At 32.1% G+C, this 20000-nt stretch overlaps 1 protein-coding gene across 1 annotated transcript in view; it reads right to left on the minus strand.

Moving 5' to 3' along the window:
- LOC142321909 (leukotriene A-4 hydrolase) overlaps positions 1-20000 on the minus strand; it is an 81107-nt gene that overhangs the window by 36218 nt on the left and 24889 nt on the right. Inside the window, exons 4-5 of the mRNA XM_075360419.1 lie at positions 18363-18474; positions 15649-15717 (exon numbers count right to left, since the gene is read on the minus strand). Of these exons, the coding sequence (XP_075216534.1) occupies positions 15649-15717; positions 18363-18474 (181 nt within the window). The remainder of the gene's footprint in view (positions 1-15648; positions 15718-18362; positions 18475-20000) is intronic.

Raw genomic sequence — 20000 nt, forward strand, 5'->3', positions numbered from 1 at the left:
GATTCGTCTATGGTTGATTGCTCTAGCGATCATCAAATACTACTTTTTGTACTAATGGATAGACTGCATGATATTCATGAAAAGCATTTTTCTGTTCCGCAGGGGCGCTTCCTGCACAGGAGGGCGTATTGGTCTAGATTTTCTAATCTTATGAGTCCGGGCTTGAAGTCTTTTCTTGGAGCCTGGACAAACTCCCACTGGATGATCTGGCAGAAAATTTTACTTCTGTGGTGTTAGTAGTGGCTAATAGTTCTATTTGCTGGGTCTCTGGCCAAGAATATGCAGCAGGCTGGTGGACTTGGGGGTTTTATTGTGATGAAGCAGTCTGTGAATCGACTCAGGAGAGCTGCACAACATGAAGGCAATCCAGGTCAGTACACGGCTTTACTTGCAGATTATTGCAGGGAGAGGCCCAGGTACTATCATTATATTAGGCCCTAAGCGTAATTCCTGGCACTCCTTTGTTCAAGAGCAAGGAAATAAGGACCCTTGGGATGTTGTGTACAGTGTCCTTGGCCATAAACATAGGAAGGAAGTCCTTTTATCAGTCCTTTCGACTCAGGATGGTGTTGTGATGGACAAAGATAGTGTCTTCTGTATTTTGTTAAATGACTTGACACTGAGGTTGGTGAGACTTTGTATCAACATGTCTGGCGAGAAATTGCTGAGTTCCATACTGATGTACAGTCACCTGAAATTACCAAGGCAAAGGTTTGTCAGGTGGTCTGTAGTTTGGCACAACACAAAGCCCCTGGATATAATTGTGTCATGGTGGAACGCCTTGTTCACTCGTTGCCCATGATTCTTGGTCCCCTGACTAGGTTTTTAATAGGATGCTTTCTGCTGGATATTTCCTAGCATGTTGCAAGCATGGAGAATTGATCTTGCTTTGTAAAGGTGGTGACAAGGACCCTACTGTTAGTTTTTCTTATCAGCCTTTGATGTTCTTGCCTGTAATTGGAAAGGTTTTTGAGAAACTTTTGTCCTCTGTATTATTAATAGGTTAACTACTGAACACTTATTGATGGACAGCCAATATGGCTTCTGGCCTGGCAAGAGCAAGGAGGATGCCATATTGAAGGTGATGAATATTGCTTCCTCCAATGTATGTAAGTAAGTGTTAGGCGTTTTTCTGGATATATCTGAGGCTTTTAATAACTTATGGTGCCCCTCTGCCTTGCTTCAAATGCAGAAATGAGATTGTACATGGAATAAAATAAAGATTCTCTCAAGTTATTACAGCCATTGAACCGTCGCCCTCCATGATAGCAGTTCGGAAGTAGGCAAGACCCTATCCAAAGGGTGACCACAGGGCAGTGTACTGACTCCCTTTCTTTGGATAATTGAGTTTGACTCTAAGTTATGATTTAGGTTGCCTCATCATTGCTTATGCAGATGATGGGCTATTGCTGGTTGAGGGGGACTCGTGGAACAAGATAGAACTCCGAGCTGCCCATGCATGTGAGATTCTCAGGCTATGGAGTCTCCACCACAAGATGATTTTTAGTCCAGAAAAAACCGCAATGACGTAGAAGGGTCAGCTGGTCAATTCACGCCTAGCACGGGTTTCAGTAGCTGGCCTTCCATTAGGTATGTTTCTGCTCAGAAATACTTGGGTGTAATCCTTGTTGAGAATTTTTAATTCAAGGAACACCTTCAATATATTGCCAAGAAGACTGTTGCTGTCTTTTTTTGAATTCATAGTTATCCATCCCAATTGGGGGTTGAATTTCTGTACCATGCGTATTCTCTACAATGGAGTAAGTGAGGCTTAGTGATAAGCCCAGATAAGCGTCTGTCTGGGCTTATCACATGATTTTTAGATGTTATAGGGATATTTTTTTGAGAGCCCAGCGTCTCCTTCTGTTGGCTGTTGCTCGCAGTTACAGGACTGTGTTGCGGGAGGTAGTCTGTGATATTGCTGGTATTAAGCCAATAGATATTTTTGCCATAGAAAGTAAGGAATATTATATTTTCAAACAGGAGGGTCTTCTTACTTCAGAACATATATGGGAAATTATACGGAAAATAAAACATTACAAGCATGGCATATTTCCTAGTTGTGTCTGATTTGCACACAGTTATGTGGATTTTCTCCAATCTGTATATTACACAATTCCTTTCCAAGGATGGTGCTTACTGGGAGTGATTGGCTAGATTTAGTTAGTAAGTTCAGGTCTATGCCCGGATTGTGGGGCTGACACAGTGGACCATGTCCTCCATATCTGTATTAGTCTTCAAGTATGATGTTTATAGTGGGTTATGGGATGTAGGTCTGAATTTCATTGTTACGTATAACACATTTTGAACGGTATGAGTTTAACATTGCATTGACTCATTACTTAGTCGATGGTTGAGGCATTTACCGTCACAAGTATTGTCATTAAAATTGAACTAGGTGTGGGGTTCGCGCTTCCATGAACTCTGTTAGCTAGTTCAGAGGGTGATATTGTAGGAAAAGAAGAGTGAAGATGTCTGAAAGAAGCCTAAAGTGAGGGTGTTGGCTGAGATAATAATTTTTACCAATCTAAATGCCTGTTGATGTAAATTTGCATCAGTGGCATCCCGACTGAGGCCTAGTTGAAGACTGTGAGATGTAATCAGTTAAAGGGTCTAACGACAACCTCTGGTACAGCCCCTCAGGGCTCGAAACAGAGAGGATGATGTGGTGACTGGAATCGCTACAAGGTGGGTGTCTTCCCCTGGGATTGGGATGCTTCTTTAACTATAACTTCCTTGACTTTAGTTTGTTTAGAGGCAAGTGCCTCAAATCCATTCGCCAAAGCAGAGAACACTGCTTTCCTCATTAAGTCTCGGGATCAGTCATCTGCAAATTGCTGCAGAGACGCTTTGAGGACCTTCAAGAAACCCCAACAACTGCTCAGTTTGTTCAACTAGAGGGACAGAACTACCAGCCTTAACGAAATCACTCATCAGACTACTGTTTGGTACAACAAAACAAAAAGTAAATTGAATCCGGTGTTGTTTTAACTTTGATTTTTGAGAAAAACAATAATTTAAAAAACAACCCGATGTTGGGATTCTATTCCTAATACACAAAATTTTATTCACTCTTTCAGAAGCATCAAGAAGAATGAAACCATAAGGTTGAAAGGGATTATATACAAAATATATTTACACCAATAGTATTTATATTGAATGATAACAGATAACGCCTAATTACCGTAATGGGAAGGAAACAGATAAAAAAAGGATAGATTTTTACCAGGAGTGAAATCTGACATTAACTGGTTTAGAAGGTAAGTATAATTTGTTTTTAATCCATTATTACAATCACAAATGATTTACATAGAATTTTAATGAGGAAATGAAATAATAGTTGAAAAAATGTATGCCAGACTCTTTTCTAGAATTGAAATCGAGACCAGCTGATGTAGAAGGTCTATGGCACAAACTGTTCAGATAAATTTCCCAATAAGCAAGAAATCATATACAGTGAAAACTACTAAGGTACCTCCAAATTATGGAAAACTGTAATATTAGACAGTTTTAAATTTCCCAGTTCACTGAAATAGGTTTTCTTAATTAAATACTGCAAGCCGTGAACATGAAAAATTAAACCAAAACATTTTGATAAATTTTGTGTAATTCTCATGTATGTTGTAGAAGTAAACTTTTAATTCATACATTAATCAAATTGATATTTTTTATGAAACTATATTAAAAGGATAAAAAACAACAAGGCCTCAGGAAACGACAACAATGTGAATGGATTGTATAAATACAGAGGTGAGACAAGAAATAAATTAACAGAAACAATTTGGGAGAAGGAACAAACTATGCCTATTTGAAGAATTATATCGTGTACAGAGTTCAGAACTGGAAGATAAGATGGAATGTAGTAACTATGTTGTATTAATATGGTATATTTAATTCGTCAACCTGATAAATGAAACATAGGTGGTAGTAACTATTTTAATACAAAAAACGTTTTTAGGTGAAATTTTTAAGATTTAAAAACTGTAAATAGATTTTAAGTGAAATTTGTTTTGAGATTATCTTGTTTAAAATTATATTGTGGGCAATGTATGCACCTGTGCTAGAGAACAGTGAATAGAGAATGCAATAAGAGAGACAAAGAAGATAATAAAAAGGGAAAGAAAACCGTAACACTGACTAGTAAAGGATCAGAGACTTTAAAATCTGGGGCACATGAAAATATTGGATAAGGGTGCAGAGTCCAAAAGAACACTTAATCTACTATGACAATAAGAGGAAGACCAAGATTGGAATGAATGTAATGGCAAATGGAAGATGGTAAGGGTGAAAAAGTGGAAGGTGAGAAAGTACTGTGGAGGCTCACAATTGAGGCCATGGCTCAAACAGGCTAAGGCACTGAAAAAGCAGAAAGAAAATGATTAGATTATCTCTCACATTTTAATTTATGTGTTATTTTTATTTCATTATCTACAGATAATGAGGCTTACTATAAGAGTTAGGTGTATTTCAAAGTTGATATTTGATTATAAAATCACACATGCACCCATCAACCATTAGTGTCAAACGTGGCCTGCCTACAGAATTTTTTCCTTCTACCTGTCCTTCCAATATTAAAGCGACTATTCCAGGATGCCTTAGTATGTGGCCTATAAGTCTGTCTCTTCTTTTAACTATATTTTTCCAAATGCTTCTTTCTTCATCTATTTGCCGCAATACCTCTTCATTTGTCACTTTATCCACCCATCTGATTTTTAACATTCTCCTATAGCACCACATTTCAAAAGCTTCTAATCTTTTCTTCTCAGATACTCCGATTGTCCAAGTTTCACTTCCATATAAAGCGACACTCCAAACATATACTTTCAAAAAACTTTTCCTGACATTTAAATTAATTTTTGATGTAAACAAATTATATTTCTTACTGAAGGCTTGTTTCACTTGTGCTATTCGGCATTTTATATCGCTCCTGCTTCATCCATCTTTAGTAATTCTACTTCCCAAATAACAAAATTCTTCTACCTCCATAATCTTTTCTCCTCCTATTTTCACATTCAGTGGTCCATCTTTGTTATATCTACTACATTTCATTACTTTTGTTTTGTTCTTGTTTATTTTCATGCGATAGTTCTTGCGTAGGACTTCATCTATGCTGTTCATTGTTTCTTCTAAATCCTTTTTACTCTCGGCTAGAATTACTATATCATCAGCAAATCATAGCATCTTTATCTTTTCACCTTGTACTGTTCTAAACCTGTTCTTTAATACCATTAACTGCTAGTTCCATGTAAAGATTAAAAAGTAACGGAGATAGGGAACATCCTTGTCGGACTCCCTTTCTTATTACGGCTTCTTTCTTATGTTCTTCAATTATTACTGTTGCTGTTTGGTTCCTGTACATGTTAGCAATTGTTCTTCTATCTCTGTATTTGAACCCCAATTTTTTTAAAATGCTGAACATTTTATTCCAGTCTACGTTATCGAATGCCTTTTCTAGGTCTATAAACGCCAAGTATGTTGGTTTGTTTTTCTTTAATCTTCCTTCTACTATTAATCTGAGGCCTAAAATTGCTTCCCTTGTCACTATACTTTTCCTGAAACCAAATTGATCTTCTCCTAACACTTGTTCCACTTTCCTCTCAATTCTTCTGTATAGAATTCTAGTTAAGATTTTTGATGCATGACTAGTTAAACTAATTGTTCTGTATTCTTCACATTTATCTGCCCCTGCATTCTTTGGTATCATGACTATAACACTTTTTTTGAAGTCTGATGGAAATTCCACTTTTTCATAAATATTACACACCAGTTTGTATAATCTATCAATCGCTTCCTCACCTGCACTGCGCAGTAATTCTACAGGTATTCCGTCTATTCCAGGAGCCTTTCTGGCATTTAAATCTTTTAATGCTCCCTTAAATTCAGATCTCAGTATTGTTTCTCCCATTTCATCCTCCTCAACTTCCTCTTCTTACTCTATAACACAATTTTCCAATTCATTTCCTCCGTATAACTCTTCAATATATTCCACCCATCTATCGACTTTACCTTTTGTATTATATATTGGTGTACCATCTTTGTCTAACACATTGTTAGATTTTAATTTATGTTCCCCAAAATTTTCCTTAACTTTCCTGTATGCTCCATCTATTTTACCAATGTTCATTTCTCTTTCCATTTCTGAACACTTTTCTTTAATCCACTCTTCTTTCGCCAGTTTGCACTTCCTGTTTATAGCATTTCTTAATTGCCGATAGTTCCTTTTACTTTCTTCATCACTAGCATTCTTATATTTTCTACGTTCATCCATCAGCTGCAATATATCGTCTGAAACCCAAGGTTTTCTACCAGTTCTCTTTATTCCGCCTAAGTTCGATTCTGCTGATTTAAGAATTTCCTTTTAAACATTCTCCCATTCTACTTCTACATTTTCTACCTTATCTTTTTTACTGAGACCTCTTGCGATGTCCTCCTCAAAAATCTTCTTTACCTTCTCTTCTTCCTTAAGCTTCTCTAAATTCTACAGATTCATCTGACACCTTTTCTTCAGGTTTTTAAACCCCAATCTACATTTCATTATCACCAAATTATGGTCGCTATCAATGTCTGCTCCAGGGTAAGTTTTGCAGTCAACGAGTTGATTTCTAAATCTTTGCTTAACCATGATATAATCTATCTGATATCTTGAAGTATCGCCTGGCTTTTTCCAAGTGTATATTCTTCTATTATGATTTTTAAATTGGGTGTTGGCAATAAAACAATGCTTGCATTCCAATCTCCAACTATTATTAAATTTTCATCTCCTTTTACGTGTTTAATTGCTTCATCAAGCTCTTCGTATACACACTCTACCTCATCATCATCATGGGCGCTTGTAGACATATAGACGTTAACAATCGTTGTCGGTTTAGGTTTTGATTTTATCCTTATTACAATGATGCTATATCTATGCGTTTTGAAATACTGTACTCTCTTCCCTATCTTCTTGTTCATTATGAAACCTACTCCTGCCTGCTCATTATTTGAAGCTGAGTTAATTATTCTAAAATCACCTGACCAAAAGTCGCCTTCCTCTTCCCACCGAACCTCACTAATTCCTACTACATCCACATTTATCCTATCCATTTCCCTTTTTAAATTTTCTAGCCTACCAACCTTTTTTAAACTTCTAACATTCCACGCTCCGACTCGTGGAATGTTATTTTTTAATTTTCTTGTGACCCCTTTCTTTGTAGTCCCCACCCGGAGATCCGAACGGGGGACTAGTTTACCTCCAGAATATTTTACCAAGGAAGGCGCCTCCATCATTGCTATATGAAAATGCAGAGAGCCACATTTTCTTGGAAAAAAAGCAGCTGTAATTTTCCATTGCTTTCAGCTGCGCAGTACTCAAGAGGACTGAGTGATGTTGATATGGCCGTTTAAGTCATTCTGACTCACGCCCCTAACAACTACTGAAAAAGCTGCTGCCCTCTTTCAGGAATCATTCCTTAGTCTGGCTCTCAACAGATACCTCTCTTATATGGTTGCACCTTCGGTCCAGCTACTCTGTATCCCTGAGCACTCAAGCCCCCTCACTGATGGCAAGGTCTCATGATTCATAGAGAAGGAATAATGAGGATGCACAACCAAACAACAGACTGCACAAAATACAAGGTATCATTGATATGGTTGTCAATAACTTTCGTATGACACTTAATCCCGAAGAAAATATGTGTGTTGATGAAAGTGTTATTCCATTCTTGGGGTGCATATTCTTTTGACAATATATTAAGGGAAAGCGCCACAAATATGGGATAAAAATTTTCAAATTGTGTGTTAAAGACTACTGTACTTTATCATATAAAGTCTGTTGTGGAAAGGAGGTAGCATCTGGTGCTAAAGAAAAAGTGTTACATAAAGTCGTTTTAGAAATCACCGAGGCATATCTGAATATGGGGCGCACACTTTATACCGACAACTGGTAAACAAGTGTTGAGTTGGCCAAATAGCTGATAAATCGAGGTACTCACTTAGTTGGTACCTTGAGAAAAAACCGTAAATATAATCCAAAAGAAGTTACTGCTGCTAAATTAAAAATTGGAGAAAATATAACTAGAATAAATGAAAATAATATTGTTGTTATGAAGTGGAAGGACAAACATGATGTCCTGATGCTTAGTACCAAACGTACTGATCAGATGATATCACAACAGTATCGAGGAAAGGAAATTTTGAAGCCAGCAATGGTGGCAGACTATAATAAATGTAAATCTTTTATAGATCTCACCGATCAGATGGCAGCCTACCACAGTCCTCTTCGTTGCTCACTGAAGTGGTATAGAAAAGTAATCTTTGATCTCCTTTTAACTACATGTGTAACTAATTCTCTAAGTCTTTTTAAAAGTATTGTAAATAAAAATATTACAATAACTGAATTTAAAGAAAAGATAATGGAATCAATTTTTTTAAGGTGTGGGACTGAAAAGTGACCCACACGAACACATTATCATAAAATCTGCAAAACCAGCACGATGCAAATTTTGCTACAAAAAAAATGTTGTGGCTAAGGGATGACTAAAACTAGGTGTCGTAGTTGTCAGATAAACATGTGCATCCAGTGCTTTGTTGAAAATCATGTATGTAAACCAAAGTAAAACTCTTTTTGATAAAAATTGTATAGTAGATAGTATTGCATTGTAAATACGAGTAGGAGTATGAGTAGCAGTAGTAGTAGTTGTAGTAGAAGTAATAGTATTTTATAGTGCAATAAAAATAATTATATGTGAAAATGAGTAGTGATTTAAAACTGTTAAATAATTCTGTTTGAAAAGTGAGAAAAAATGTCATAAAATGTTGAAATGGATGACGTTTCAATAAACAAGGTGAGTCAGATTAAAAGTGACCCACACGAACCCATTATCATAAAATCTGCAAAATCAGTACGATGGAAATTTTGCTACAAAAAAAATGTTGTGGCTAAGGGATGACTAAAACTAGGTGTCGTGGTTGTCAGATAAACATGTGCATCCAGTGCTTTGTTGAAAATCGTGTATGTAAATCAATGTAAAACTCTTTTTGATAAAAACTGTATAGTAGATAGTATTGCATTGTAAATAGGAGTAGGAGTACGAGTAGCAGTAGCAGTAGTAGTAGAAGTAATAGTATTTTATAGTTTTCTAGTGTAATAAAAATAATTATATGTGAAAATGAGTAGTGATTTAAAAAATCTATTAAATAATTCTGTTTGACAAAGTGAGAAATTAATGTCATAAAATGTTGAAATGGATGACGTTTCAATAAACAAGGTGAGTCAGATTAAAATATCTTTCTAAATTGAATTACAAAAAATACTTATTATTATAAAATTTGTGTATTTTTGTAACATTAGTTTTCAGCAGTAAATATTATGATTCTCCAGTGCTACGAGAGATAAATTTATCTCTCAATTTTTTTTTGGTTATAAATAGTATAAAGAACACAATAATAATACTTTACATGTACACAACATGGAGGCATACCAAAAGAAGTAAATCTGAATTGTTATCATGTATATTTTTATAATTAAATGTTTAAAATTAATATAAAAAAATTGTTAATATAAATAAGAATAATTTAAACAGTAAATTAGAAATATAAGCAATATATCTGTATGAAATATTCATATTTTGCTTATACTATATATTTTAACTTATAATGCCAAATAAAATCTAAAACAGACTCAAACATATATATTAAAAATAATCATAACTGATTAGTCACAGAGTAAATAAATAGACCACTAATCAAATGTATAACTTAAACATTTTTAAATAGTGCAACTAACTTCAGAAATAATTATAATTATTAAAATTATAAATCAAAATCTTACACAACTGCCAGAATTAAACTCTTTTTTTGTAACATAACCAGTGAACAGATACCTGCACATTGAAAAGTGGTTTTTAATTCCGAAGTGTAATTTTAATGTTATTTTTGAAGAAGAAAGGATTATAACATACTCCTGGCAAGTAAACCATTTATTATCCCCTTATAAATGTTGTAGTTCATAAAAATTAACATTACACCAGTTAGCTGAGGAAAAATATTTATATAAACAACAAATTTAACGAACTTAACTTCAACTGGGAGACTTATCAGCTTCTAAATTAAGCTACTTTCTTTTAATTTTCTACGCAAGCACACTACAACTGTAAAATGGGAGGTGTGACAACTTAATTCTTGATATATACCTATATAAAACAAACATTTGGAATTATATATTAATGTCCACTGTTGCCTTCAAAGGACTCTCCTTATGCATTTCTACATTGGCTTAGATGATGTTCTCATCTCAAGAAATTGGTTTGAAGCTATTTCCAGAATTGTTTTAAGCACTATTTATTTTTTCATCAGTCATTAATTACATACTTAATTGTCTGTCAGACCTAACTAAATCTCACATCTAATGTCTACCATTTTCATTTTTGGTTGTCCACTTCTGGCATTGTTATTCATATCTTCTTGCCCATCTTTTAATCTCTAATGCCACTCTAAGACACTTGTCTTAATGTGTCTCTAAAACACTTGACTTATTCAGAGCATCCACACCATGCACCATTTTTAATACTTCAAATATTTTAAAAGTAATTTAAAAAAAAAAAACAATAACATTAATAAATTGCTTTAAATACTAATTTTTACACCAAAGTTAACACACTGATCTTTACTGTTTTCACAACAGACAACTAACAAAGCTAGACTGGCTTGAGGTTTATAAACACAATAGTGGGAATGTATAAAAAGAAAACTATTCATGTTATTCCAAACAAATCACCTACCACATGAGCCATTATTACATGGTCTTCTGGAAATTAAACTACCATAACTCATATAAGGGAGTACTGAAAAGGCCTTACATAAACTGAAAAGGAAACTTATATACTATTCACTATATTTACCTCAAAGTTCCACATAAATGAAACATTGTTCCTCAAATTTCTTTATCTTTTCCAAAGCAATTTCAACAATTTGTCTCTAAAATATGCTCTGCTATTGCTATCACCATTAAAAGATTCAAGTTAAGAACTTTACAACAACCTCCCCTAAGTATTACCAAAAATACAATGCTTCTTAAACTTTCAATAAGTTTAATTCATTATACGAATTTAATAATAATTCTAAATGATTTTTTTTTTATTCTACTGAGTTATATAAAAAATTATTAGACTACACTTCATTTACACTCATACATATCATCCTTATTCATCCTCTGAAGTATTATCTAAATGGTAATTACTGGAGGCTAACAGGAAAAAGAAAGACTAACAAGAAAAATAAAAAAAATGAAGCCACTTATCTCACATTGAAGTAAAAAATTTGATTTTGTAGCTTGTTCTTCCTAATTAACTGTAACTGTAGTATAAAACAAAATAAAAATCAGGCTATTTCAGCTATTAATAAAAAAAATTAAAAAACACTACTTTTATTACATTTTTCATGCAAGTTGACTTTGAGACCTTGTACTATTTATTACGTATCTGTTTCTGATGTATGTAGCAAAATATATTGAGAAATTAGCATAATATTCCTTATTTAAGTAAGGAAGTAAAGAAAAGCTAGGCAAAATTTTAATGCATTCAAAATTTTCCTTAAATAAAAGACGTCATCCTATAAAAATAATGTTTGAACACAATAGCTATAGAATAAGTCAGCTTGAAAGGCTCTTACATAATGCTGTGCATTAATACATATTGGGTTCTATAATTATTTTTAAACACCTTGTTTATATTTTAGTAATCAGAACTACATTAGTGTTTTTTTATAAATAAAACTGTAAATAATATAAAAACTGCTTTTATAAAATCCAATGATGTTCCTAAACATTAATAAATTTATCAAACGTATAATTTAAACATGGTGAAATACATGACATGTAATGAAATTCCTTTCTTAGATAGTGTGATTAAATAATAAAAATTATCTAAATTGTTTATATTAAAAAAAAATAATAATTTTGGTTATAAGAACTATAAAATTACAAAAAAATTCCACTAACAAGATGTTTATTATTTTAGTAGAGTAAACAGTGATAAACATTTAGCTAGGTATGCTAAATATATTGTATTTACCCACAATTGTATAGAACTGTAGCATGTTTTGTTTTACTTTATTTACGCTGTTTTGTGGTCGTGTAAACTTATGAACATTTGTAATGGTGTAAAATAAACAAATGCTGATAAAAGTTTTGCAAAATAAATGACTTAAAACACTTTACTGTTATATTTACCTTTTTTTCTATTCTATTTATTTATTTTTCTATTTTATTTATTTATTGTTTTTAACACACTTTTGGTGAGTAATATTGCTTACATAAGTTTATTTTCATACATTTTTTATTGTTACTTTTTTCTGGTACTATAAGAATGTACATATTTTAAGATATATAAAAAAATTATTATTGCACATAGTTGATGTATTTCAAAACGCATAGCGATAGAATCATTGTAATAAGGATAAAATCAAAACCTAAACCGACAACGATTGTTAACGTCTATATGCCTACAAGCGCCCATGATGATGATGAGGTAGAGTGTGTATACGAAGAGATTGATGAAGCAATTAAACACGTAAAAGGAGATGAAAATTTAATAATAGTTGGAGATTGGAATGCAAGCATTGGAAAAGGCAAGGAAGGAAATATAGTGGGTGAATACGGGCTGGGCAAAAGGAATGAAAGAGGGGACCGACTTATAGAATTTTGCATGAAGTATAATTTAGTAATTGCCAACACCCAATTTAAAAATCATAATAGAAGAATATACACTTGGAAAAAACCAGACGATACTGCAAGGTATCAGATAGATTATATCATGGTTAAGCAAAGATTTAGAAATCAACTCGTTGACTCCAAAACTTACCCTGGAGCAGACATTGATAGCGACCATAATTTGGTGATAATGAAGTGTAGATTGGGGTTTAAAAACCTGAAGAAAAGGTGTCAGATGAAGCGGTGGAATTTAGAGAAGCTTGAGGAAGAGGAGGTAAAGAAGATTTTTGAGGAGGACATCGCAAGAGGTCTGAGTAAAAAAGATAAGGTAGAAAATGTAGAAGAAGATTGGGAGAATGTTAAAAAGGAAATTCTTAAATCAGCAGAAGCAAACTTAGGCGGAATAAAGAGAACCGGTAGAAAACCTTGGGTTTCAGATGATATATTGCAGCTGATGGATGAACGTAGAAAATATAAGAATGCTAGTGATGAAGAAAGTAAAAGGAACTATCGGAAATTAAGAAATGCTATAAACAGGAAGTGCAAACTGGTGAAAGAAGAGTGGAAAGAAAAGTGTTCAGAAGTGGAAAGAGAAATGAACATTGGTAAAATAGACGGAGCATACAGGAAAGTTAAGGAAAATTTTGGGGTACATAAATTAAAATCTAATAATGTGTTAAACAAAGATGGTACACCAATATATAATACGAAAGGTAAAGTCGATAGATGGGTGGAATATATTGAAGAGTTATACGAAGGAAATGAATTACAAAATGGTGTTATAGAGGAAGTTGAGGAGGATGAAATGGGAGAAACAATACTGAGATCTGAATTTAAGAGAGCATTAAAAGATTTAAATGGCAGAAAGGCTCCTGGAACAGACGGAATACCTGTAGAATTACTGCGCAGTGCAGGTGAGGAAGCGATCGATAGATTATACAAACTGGTGTGTAATATTTATGAAAATGGGGAATTTCCATCAGACTTCAAAAAAAGTGTTATAGTTATGATACCAAAGAAAGCAGGGGCAGATAAATGTGAAGAATACAGAACAATTAGTTTAACTAGTATGCATCAAAAATCTTAACTAGAATTTTATACAGAAGAATTGAGAGAAGAGTGGAAGAAGTGTTAGCAGAAGACCAATTTGGTTTCAGGAAAAGTATAGGGACAAGGGAAGCAATTTTAGGCCTCAGATTAATAGTAGAAGGAAGATTAAAGAAAAACAAACCAACATACTTGGCGTTTATAGACCTAGAAAAGGCTTTCGATAACGTAGACTGGAATAAAATGTTCAGCATTTAAAAAAAATTAGGGTTCAAATACAGAGATAGAAGAACAATAGCTAACATGTACAGGAACCAAACAGCAACAATAACAATTGAAGAATATAAGAAAGAAGCCCTAATAAGAAAGGGAGTCCGACAAGGATGTTCCCTATCTCCGTTACTTTTTAATCTTTACATGGAACTAGCAGTTAATGATGTTAAAGAACAATTTAGATTCGGAGTAACAGTACAAGGTGAAAAGATAAAGAAGCTACGATTTGCTGATGATATAGTAATTCTAGCCGAGAGTAAAAAGGATTTAGAAGAAACAATGAACGGCATAGATGAAGTCCTACGCAAGAACTATCGCATGAAAATAAACAAGAACAAAACAAAAGTAATGAAATGTAGTAGAAATAACAAAGATGGACCGCTGAATGTGAAAATAGGAGGAGAAAAGATTATGGAGGTAGAAGAATTTTGTTATTTGGGAAGTAAAATTACCAAAGATGGACGAAGCAGGAGCAATATAAAATGCCGAATAGCACAAGCTAAACGAGCCTTCAGTAAGAAATATAATTTGTTTACATCAAAAATTAATTTAAATGTCAGGAAAAGATTTTTGAAAGTGTATGTTTGGAGTGTCGCTTTATATGGAAGTGAAACTTGGACAATCGGAGTATCTGAGAAGAAAAGATTAGAAGCTTTTGAAATGTGGTGCTATAGGAGAATGTTAAAAATCAGATGGGTGGATAAAGTGACAAATGAAGAGGTATTGCGGCAAATAGATGAAGAAAGAAGCATTTGGAAAAATATAGTTAAAAGAAGAGACAGACTTATAGGCCACATACTAAGGCATCCTGGAATAGTCGCTTTAATATTGGAAGGACAGGTAGAAGGGAAAAATTGTGTAGGCAGGCCACGTTTGGAGTATGTAAAACAAATTGTTGGGGATGTAGGATGTAGAGGGTATACTGAAATGAAACGACTAGCACTAGATAGGGAATCTTGGAGAGCTGCATCAAACCAGTCAAATGACTGAAGACAAAAAAAAAAAAAACATAGTTGATTTAATTAACTTTTATAACAATTATTGCTATTAGTAGTTGTAGTAATGTAGGTAATAGGTCAAACCATATGCACATAGTTTCTTTTTTGAGTTAATGATATTTCACTGCACAGCTTGTATATTCACAATTTTACAAAACTACAATCAATTACTTGAATATTAAAACAAAAAAGTTGGAAAAAACCACTGTAGAATTTAATGTTTGACTGCAACTCAGAAATTAAAATAACAGTTCTGTAAAACTTCTTAAACTTCCAAACCTCTTGCATAAAAAGACTGAAACTTTGCTCAAAATTTTAAAAACATATGTGGACTAATATTTATGACCTGTTCTAATCAATAATAATCTGTTTATGTAAATTGCATGTGGTCTTAAAGACAACTTATATGAAAATTGCAGTAAAAGCCAGTTAATTTTTAAGCACATACAACAAAGATTATTGTTGTATGTGCTTTGCACAAAAAGAAAGAAAAAAAATTAAAAGGAACCAAAATCCAATTTTTATTACTATTTTATTAGTATTGATAATACAGACTTCAAAAGTAGGCTTCATCTTTAATTTTATAATATTAATTTTTACAGAAGCTGAAATTTTAACTTATATAAAACAATGAACAATCCTTACCACAGCAGTGTATTTTGCTTTAACAGCAGGACTATCCTGACATGGTAACATTGATCGGCAATGTATAGGCTAAAAAAAAATATGCAAAACAATAATATTCATTAAAATAGAATATATAATACATGTACAGTATCCCTTGAGAAAATTGTTATACTTCAGGAATACATGTAAAGATAAAAAGTTCATGTAAAAATTGTTGCACAACTTTGAATTAATGTTACGACTTCAATTTTATTCTGATAATTCTAAAGTAAGGTAATTCAATTTCTGTGGACGCAAAATTGTGTGATTTTTAAGAGTAATTTGATTAAAGAAGTAACAATTTTTACAACTTAAAAAAATTACTTAATAAAAAGCATAGTAACTAGTAATAAATGTTACTACACAGATAATAATAATACAGGATATTAGATTATCTAAATTATGTTTAGCTTTAGTGTGCTAATGTAAATGAAAGTTAATAAAATTTACAAAAAATTGTACTTTAATCAAAGAAATCACATTTACGTGAATTTCTTTATATTGACCTACAGAATAAATCATTCCTTACACCTGAAGTATGTTGTTTCCTCTTGGAATTCTGTACATCAATGAACAAATATAAAGAGTAACATCTCAATTTGTACTTGAAATTAATAATAATAATACCTTCATGCTTGAAGGTTAACAATATGAAGTTAAAAGCTCATTGACATAATTCAATAAGTGAATTCTCATATTTCACAAGATATATGATGTATCTTGCATAAAAATGGCCAATTTATTTGATAATTTTTATAGAATTTAGCAGGTTGCTTATGACATAATTGCAAGATAAGAGTCAGAATCTAAAGACATGAAAACAGCAAATATGAATAATAAATTAGGAAATATAAATATATAATTTTACACTGTATATAATTTGTTGTAGATAATTCATATTTATTAAAAAAAAATATATATATATATATATATATATTTTGTTAAACAAATATTCACAATACGGAATAAACATTTTTATCAAATCTTTAACAAAATGCTAATTTTTAAGGCACTGAAATGATTTTCTTTGCACTTTAATAAGTGCTTCTCTAAATTTTAAATTCATTACCACTTATTATTCACTGTATTTTAAAAAACAAAATAGTAGTTTAAAAAATATAAAAAAAGTATAAAAATGCCTCAAATGTTAAAAATTTTGTTTATAAATAAGACGTAAACTTATACTGGAAAGATTATTTACATATTTAAAAAATTTTGCATACATGTAGTAAATTCCTTATATACACATACAGTATTTTTAAAATCTATTTTAAAATTAGGAAGAAGTAATGGACACAGAATTTGCAAATAAATAAACAGATTAACATAAAATTTGAGTCACTTGCAGCAATTGCTGCTGTCTACTGAGCTAATGCTGTGTTATGCAAAATGAAGTGGAAATGAATTAAGCAGATTTTTAACAAATTTTCTTCATTATATTATTTCTTTCTTAACTCATTTCTACACAAAACAGAAAATATCTGCAGTTTGAAGAAACAGTTTTAAAGAAGCAACACAATATAATAAATGGAGCACTTACTTAGAAATTTAAATCTTACAAATCAAATTATTTATTCAACTTCAACTACATTAAGCTATGTGTTCATTTAGAATAAAAGTTGGCGGATGACAAAATTATTTTATTATATAAAAGTTCTGATGGACAATTTATTTTGAAAGTAACTAGAAATCAATACTTAAAAATGTATTTCTGACTCTTTAAAAACTTAATCTGATAAATAAATATTGGTTTTCAATCTCATTTAAATCCCTAACATACCATTTCACTATTTGTAAAAAATGATGGTGCGTGAGTTTATTAGTCGTATGTGCTCACATTTTTATTTTAGCTGCTACTGGCGCAAAGCGAACCAATGGTGGTGTGCTGGGTGGCTTCACACGGCTCTCTCCTGCTAGAAGTAGTCTGTTGTCAATTAATTTACAGATTAAAAATTTTATTTCTAACCGTACAATATTTTTATTTATAGTTTATATTTTTCTTTATTTATTATAATTATTTTTTATTAATTTCATTAATAAAAGAAAGGGATTTGGTTAATATTTAGCAGTAAAAAAAAATTTATTTTTTCTTTAGCAGGAGAGAGTTGTTTGTGCGCAGCCACTTGGCACATTATGCAGTCCACTCTGCGCCAATAGCAGCAGCTGGACTGGCAACTAACACATCCTTACATGAACACACATAAGAAACAAACAAGATGGCATCCCTAAATCAACTCCCTGTTTCAATATGGCTAGCGTTAAATATTATATTTTTATTAAAATTCGATATCTACTCACTCCTTAATTTTATACATGAAAACACCAAAATGTTCAGAAAAATATTCTCTAAACACAAATATTTCTGTAAAATACTTAATATTGTCATAAACATGAGGATATGAAAGTGTCGAAGGTCCAGGGGGCAGCCCTCTTTATCCATTATATTTTTAATAGTTGAAAACAGCACCATAAATCCCTAACAATTTCACTTGATCAAGACTCCAAAACATAACCACAAATGCACACATCAGGAAATGAGATTTCCTGTAAAAAAAATGCTTACTAATAAATGCATTCAAAACATTTTTTTTTTTTAGAATAACTGCTTTCTGTTGAAATTTACCAACCAAGGAATATTATGCATTTTTTTACTACTACCATTATTTTAGTTTCTAGTATGTTATCTTTCTTACCTGACACTGGCTGAACATATAAGGAAGTTTTCCTCCAGCAGTCTGTTCAGCTGCTAGCCACTGCAATGCAGAAGCTTTAGAACTTGTCTCATACAAAATTCGTATATTGCTTCTGAAAAGTAATACTTTTAACATTTAAATTACATTTAACATTCTTTTCAAAGTTTAAATTCTATTATACTAATTAAATCTCATTTATTATTTCCTTTTTTTTTGTAAACTAATTGTTACTATAAGAGAAGTTTGTTTGTCAAGATTATCAAGTCACAACTAAACAAAGAAAATCACAGTATATATTACAGAAAAGCTGATTCTATTTAATTTAATACATAGTTAATATGGACAGAATTTGGAAAGTAGATATGGACAGTATTTGTAGTGGACATAGAAAGCTTCTTTTTTGAAATTTATAGCATTGCTACGTTGAACTGGATCTATACAGCACATGTAGTTTACCAGACCTCATCAAGAATGCAATGATGTGCTTGAAGTATTTCTAAATTAACAAAAACAAAAAAAATAATAATGCTAAGGATGCTGACTGAGAAGTCTGTCTGTCAAGGAGAAGACCAGATGGAGCATAAAAAAAATTACATAAGGACTAAACTCTGTGGCAGAGTAATAGCGTCTCGGCCTTTCATTCAGAGGTCTCAGGTTTGAATCCTGGTCAGACATGGCATTTTTCATATGCTGCAAATATATAGCTCAATTATACAGAAATTGTATGGACCTTCATGGAAAATCTTAGGTCACTGTTTGCACAGCCTATACACACTTCATACCAAGTGATTACAATTGTGTTGTTTCCTAAATTGAAAGAATGTGAAGATTTACCATGATTATGATGATGAAAATTAAAATTCGTCCAAAGTACAATCTGGTTTTTGTATAATTTATTTATAAATATTTGTAATTTATTATACATAACAGATGTCCTTTATTCCTTATATTACAAAAAAAAAATAAAAAATAAATAAAAATTATGTATGTAAATACTAATACTTACAAAAAAAAATAAAAAAAAAGATTTCAGATTTTGTAGAAAGCATTACTTTTACAATCACACAAAAGGCAATAAGGCAATGAGGCAAACTGTGCTAATTATAAAACAATTGTCATATTATATTATGCTTCAAAATTTCTACTGAATATAACAAAAATCAGACTAAAGGGAAAATTGGACTAAAATTTAGGAGATCAATTTGCATCAGATGAAAAGGAGCAACTAGGGAAGTGATTCTGCCACTGAGACAGATATTAGAGAAGGACGGAGGGTTAGAGAAAGACATATGCAACCTTCACCAGTTAGAAGAAGCATTTGGTAAAACTGACTAGGAAATCCTGTTCCAGATAGAAAATTCAGGCTTGATTGGAAGGATAGAAGACTCATTTAAAATTTGTATCTATTACAAAACAGAAATTGATATAAATGGTTATAAGAATGATGAAAGAATAAAAAAAAGAAACAAGAAAAAGCTGACCTATATCAGCTTGCTTAACTCATTCATAGAAGAGGCAGACACAAGAATGAATGAGAAGTCTCTTTCATCAGGAAGGTTTTCAGTTCAAATCTCAGTCAAACTTGATATTTATCATATCATACAAAACCAATCTATCATAAAGTAGCTTTATATATGC

The sequence above is a fragment of the Lycorma delicatula genome, chromosome 3 (genome assembly GCF_047948215.1).
Source record: "Lycorma delicatula isolate Av1 chromosome 3, ASM4794821v1, whole genome shotgun sequence".
Lineage (NCBI taxonomy): Eukaryota > Metazoa > Arthropoda > Insecta > Hemiptera > Fulgoridae > Lycorma > Lycorma delicatula.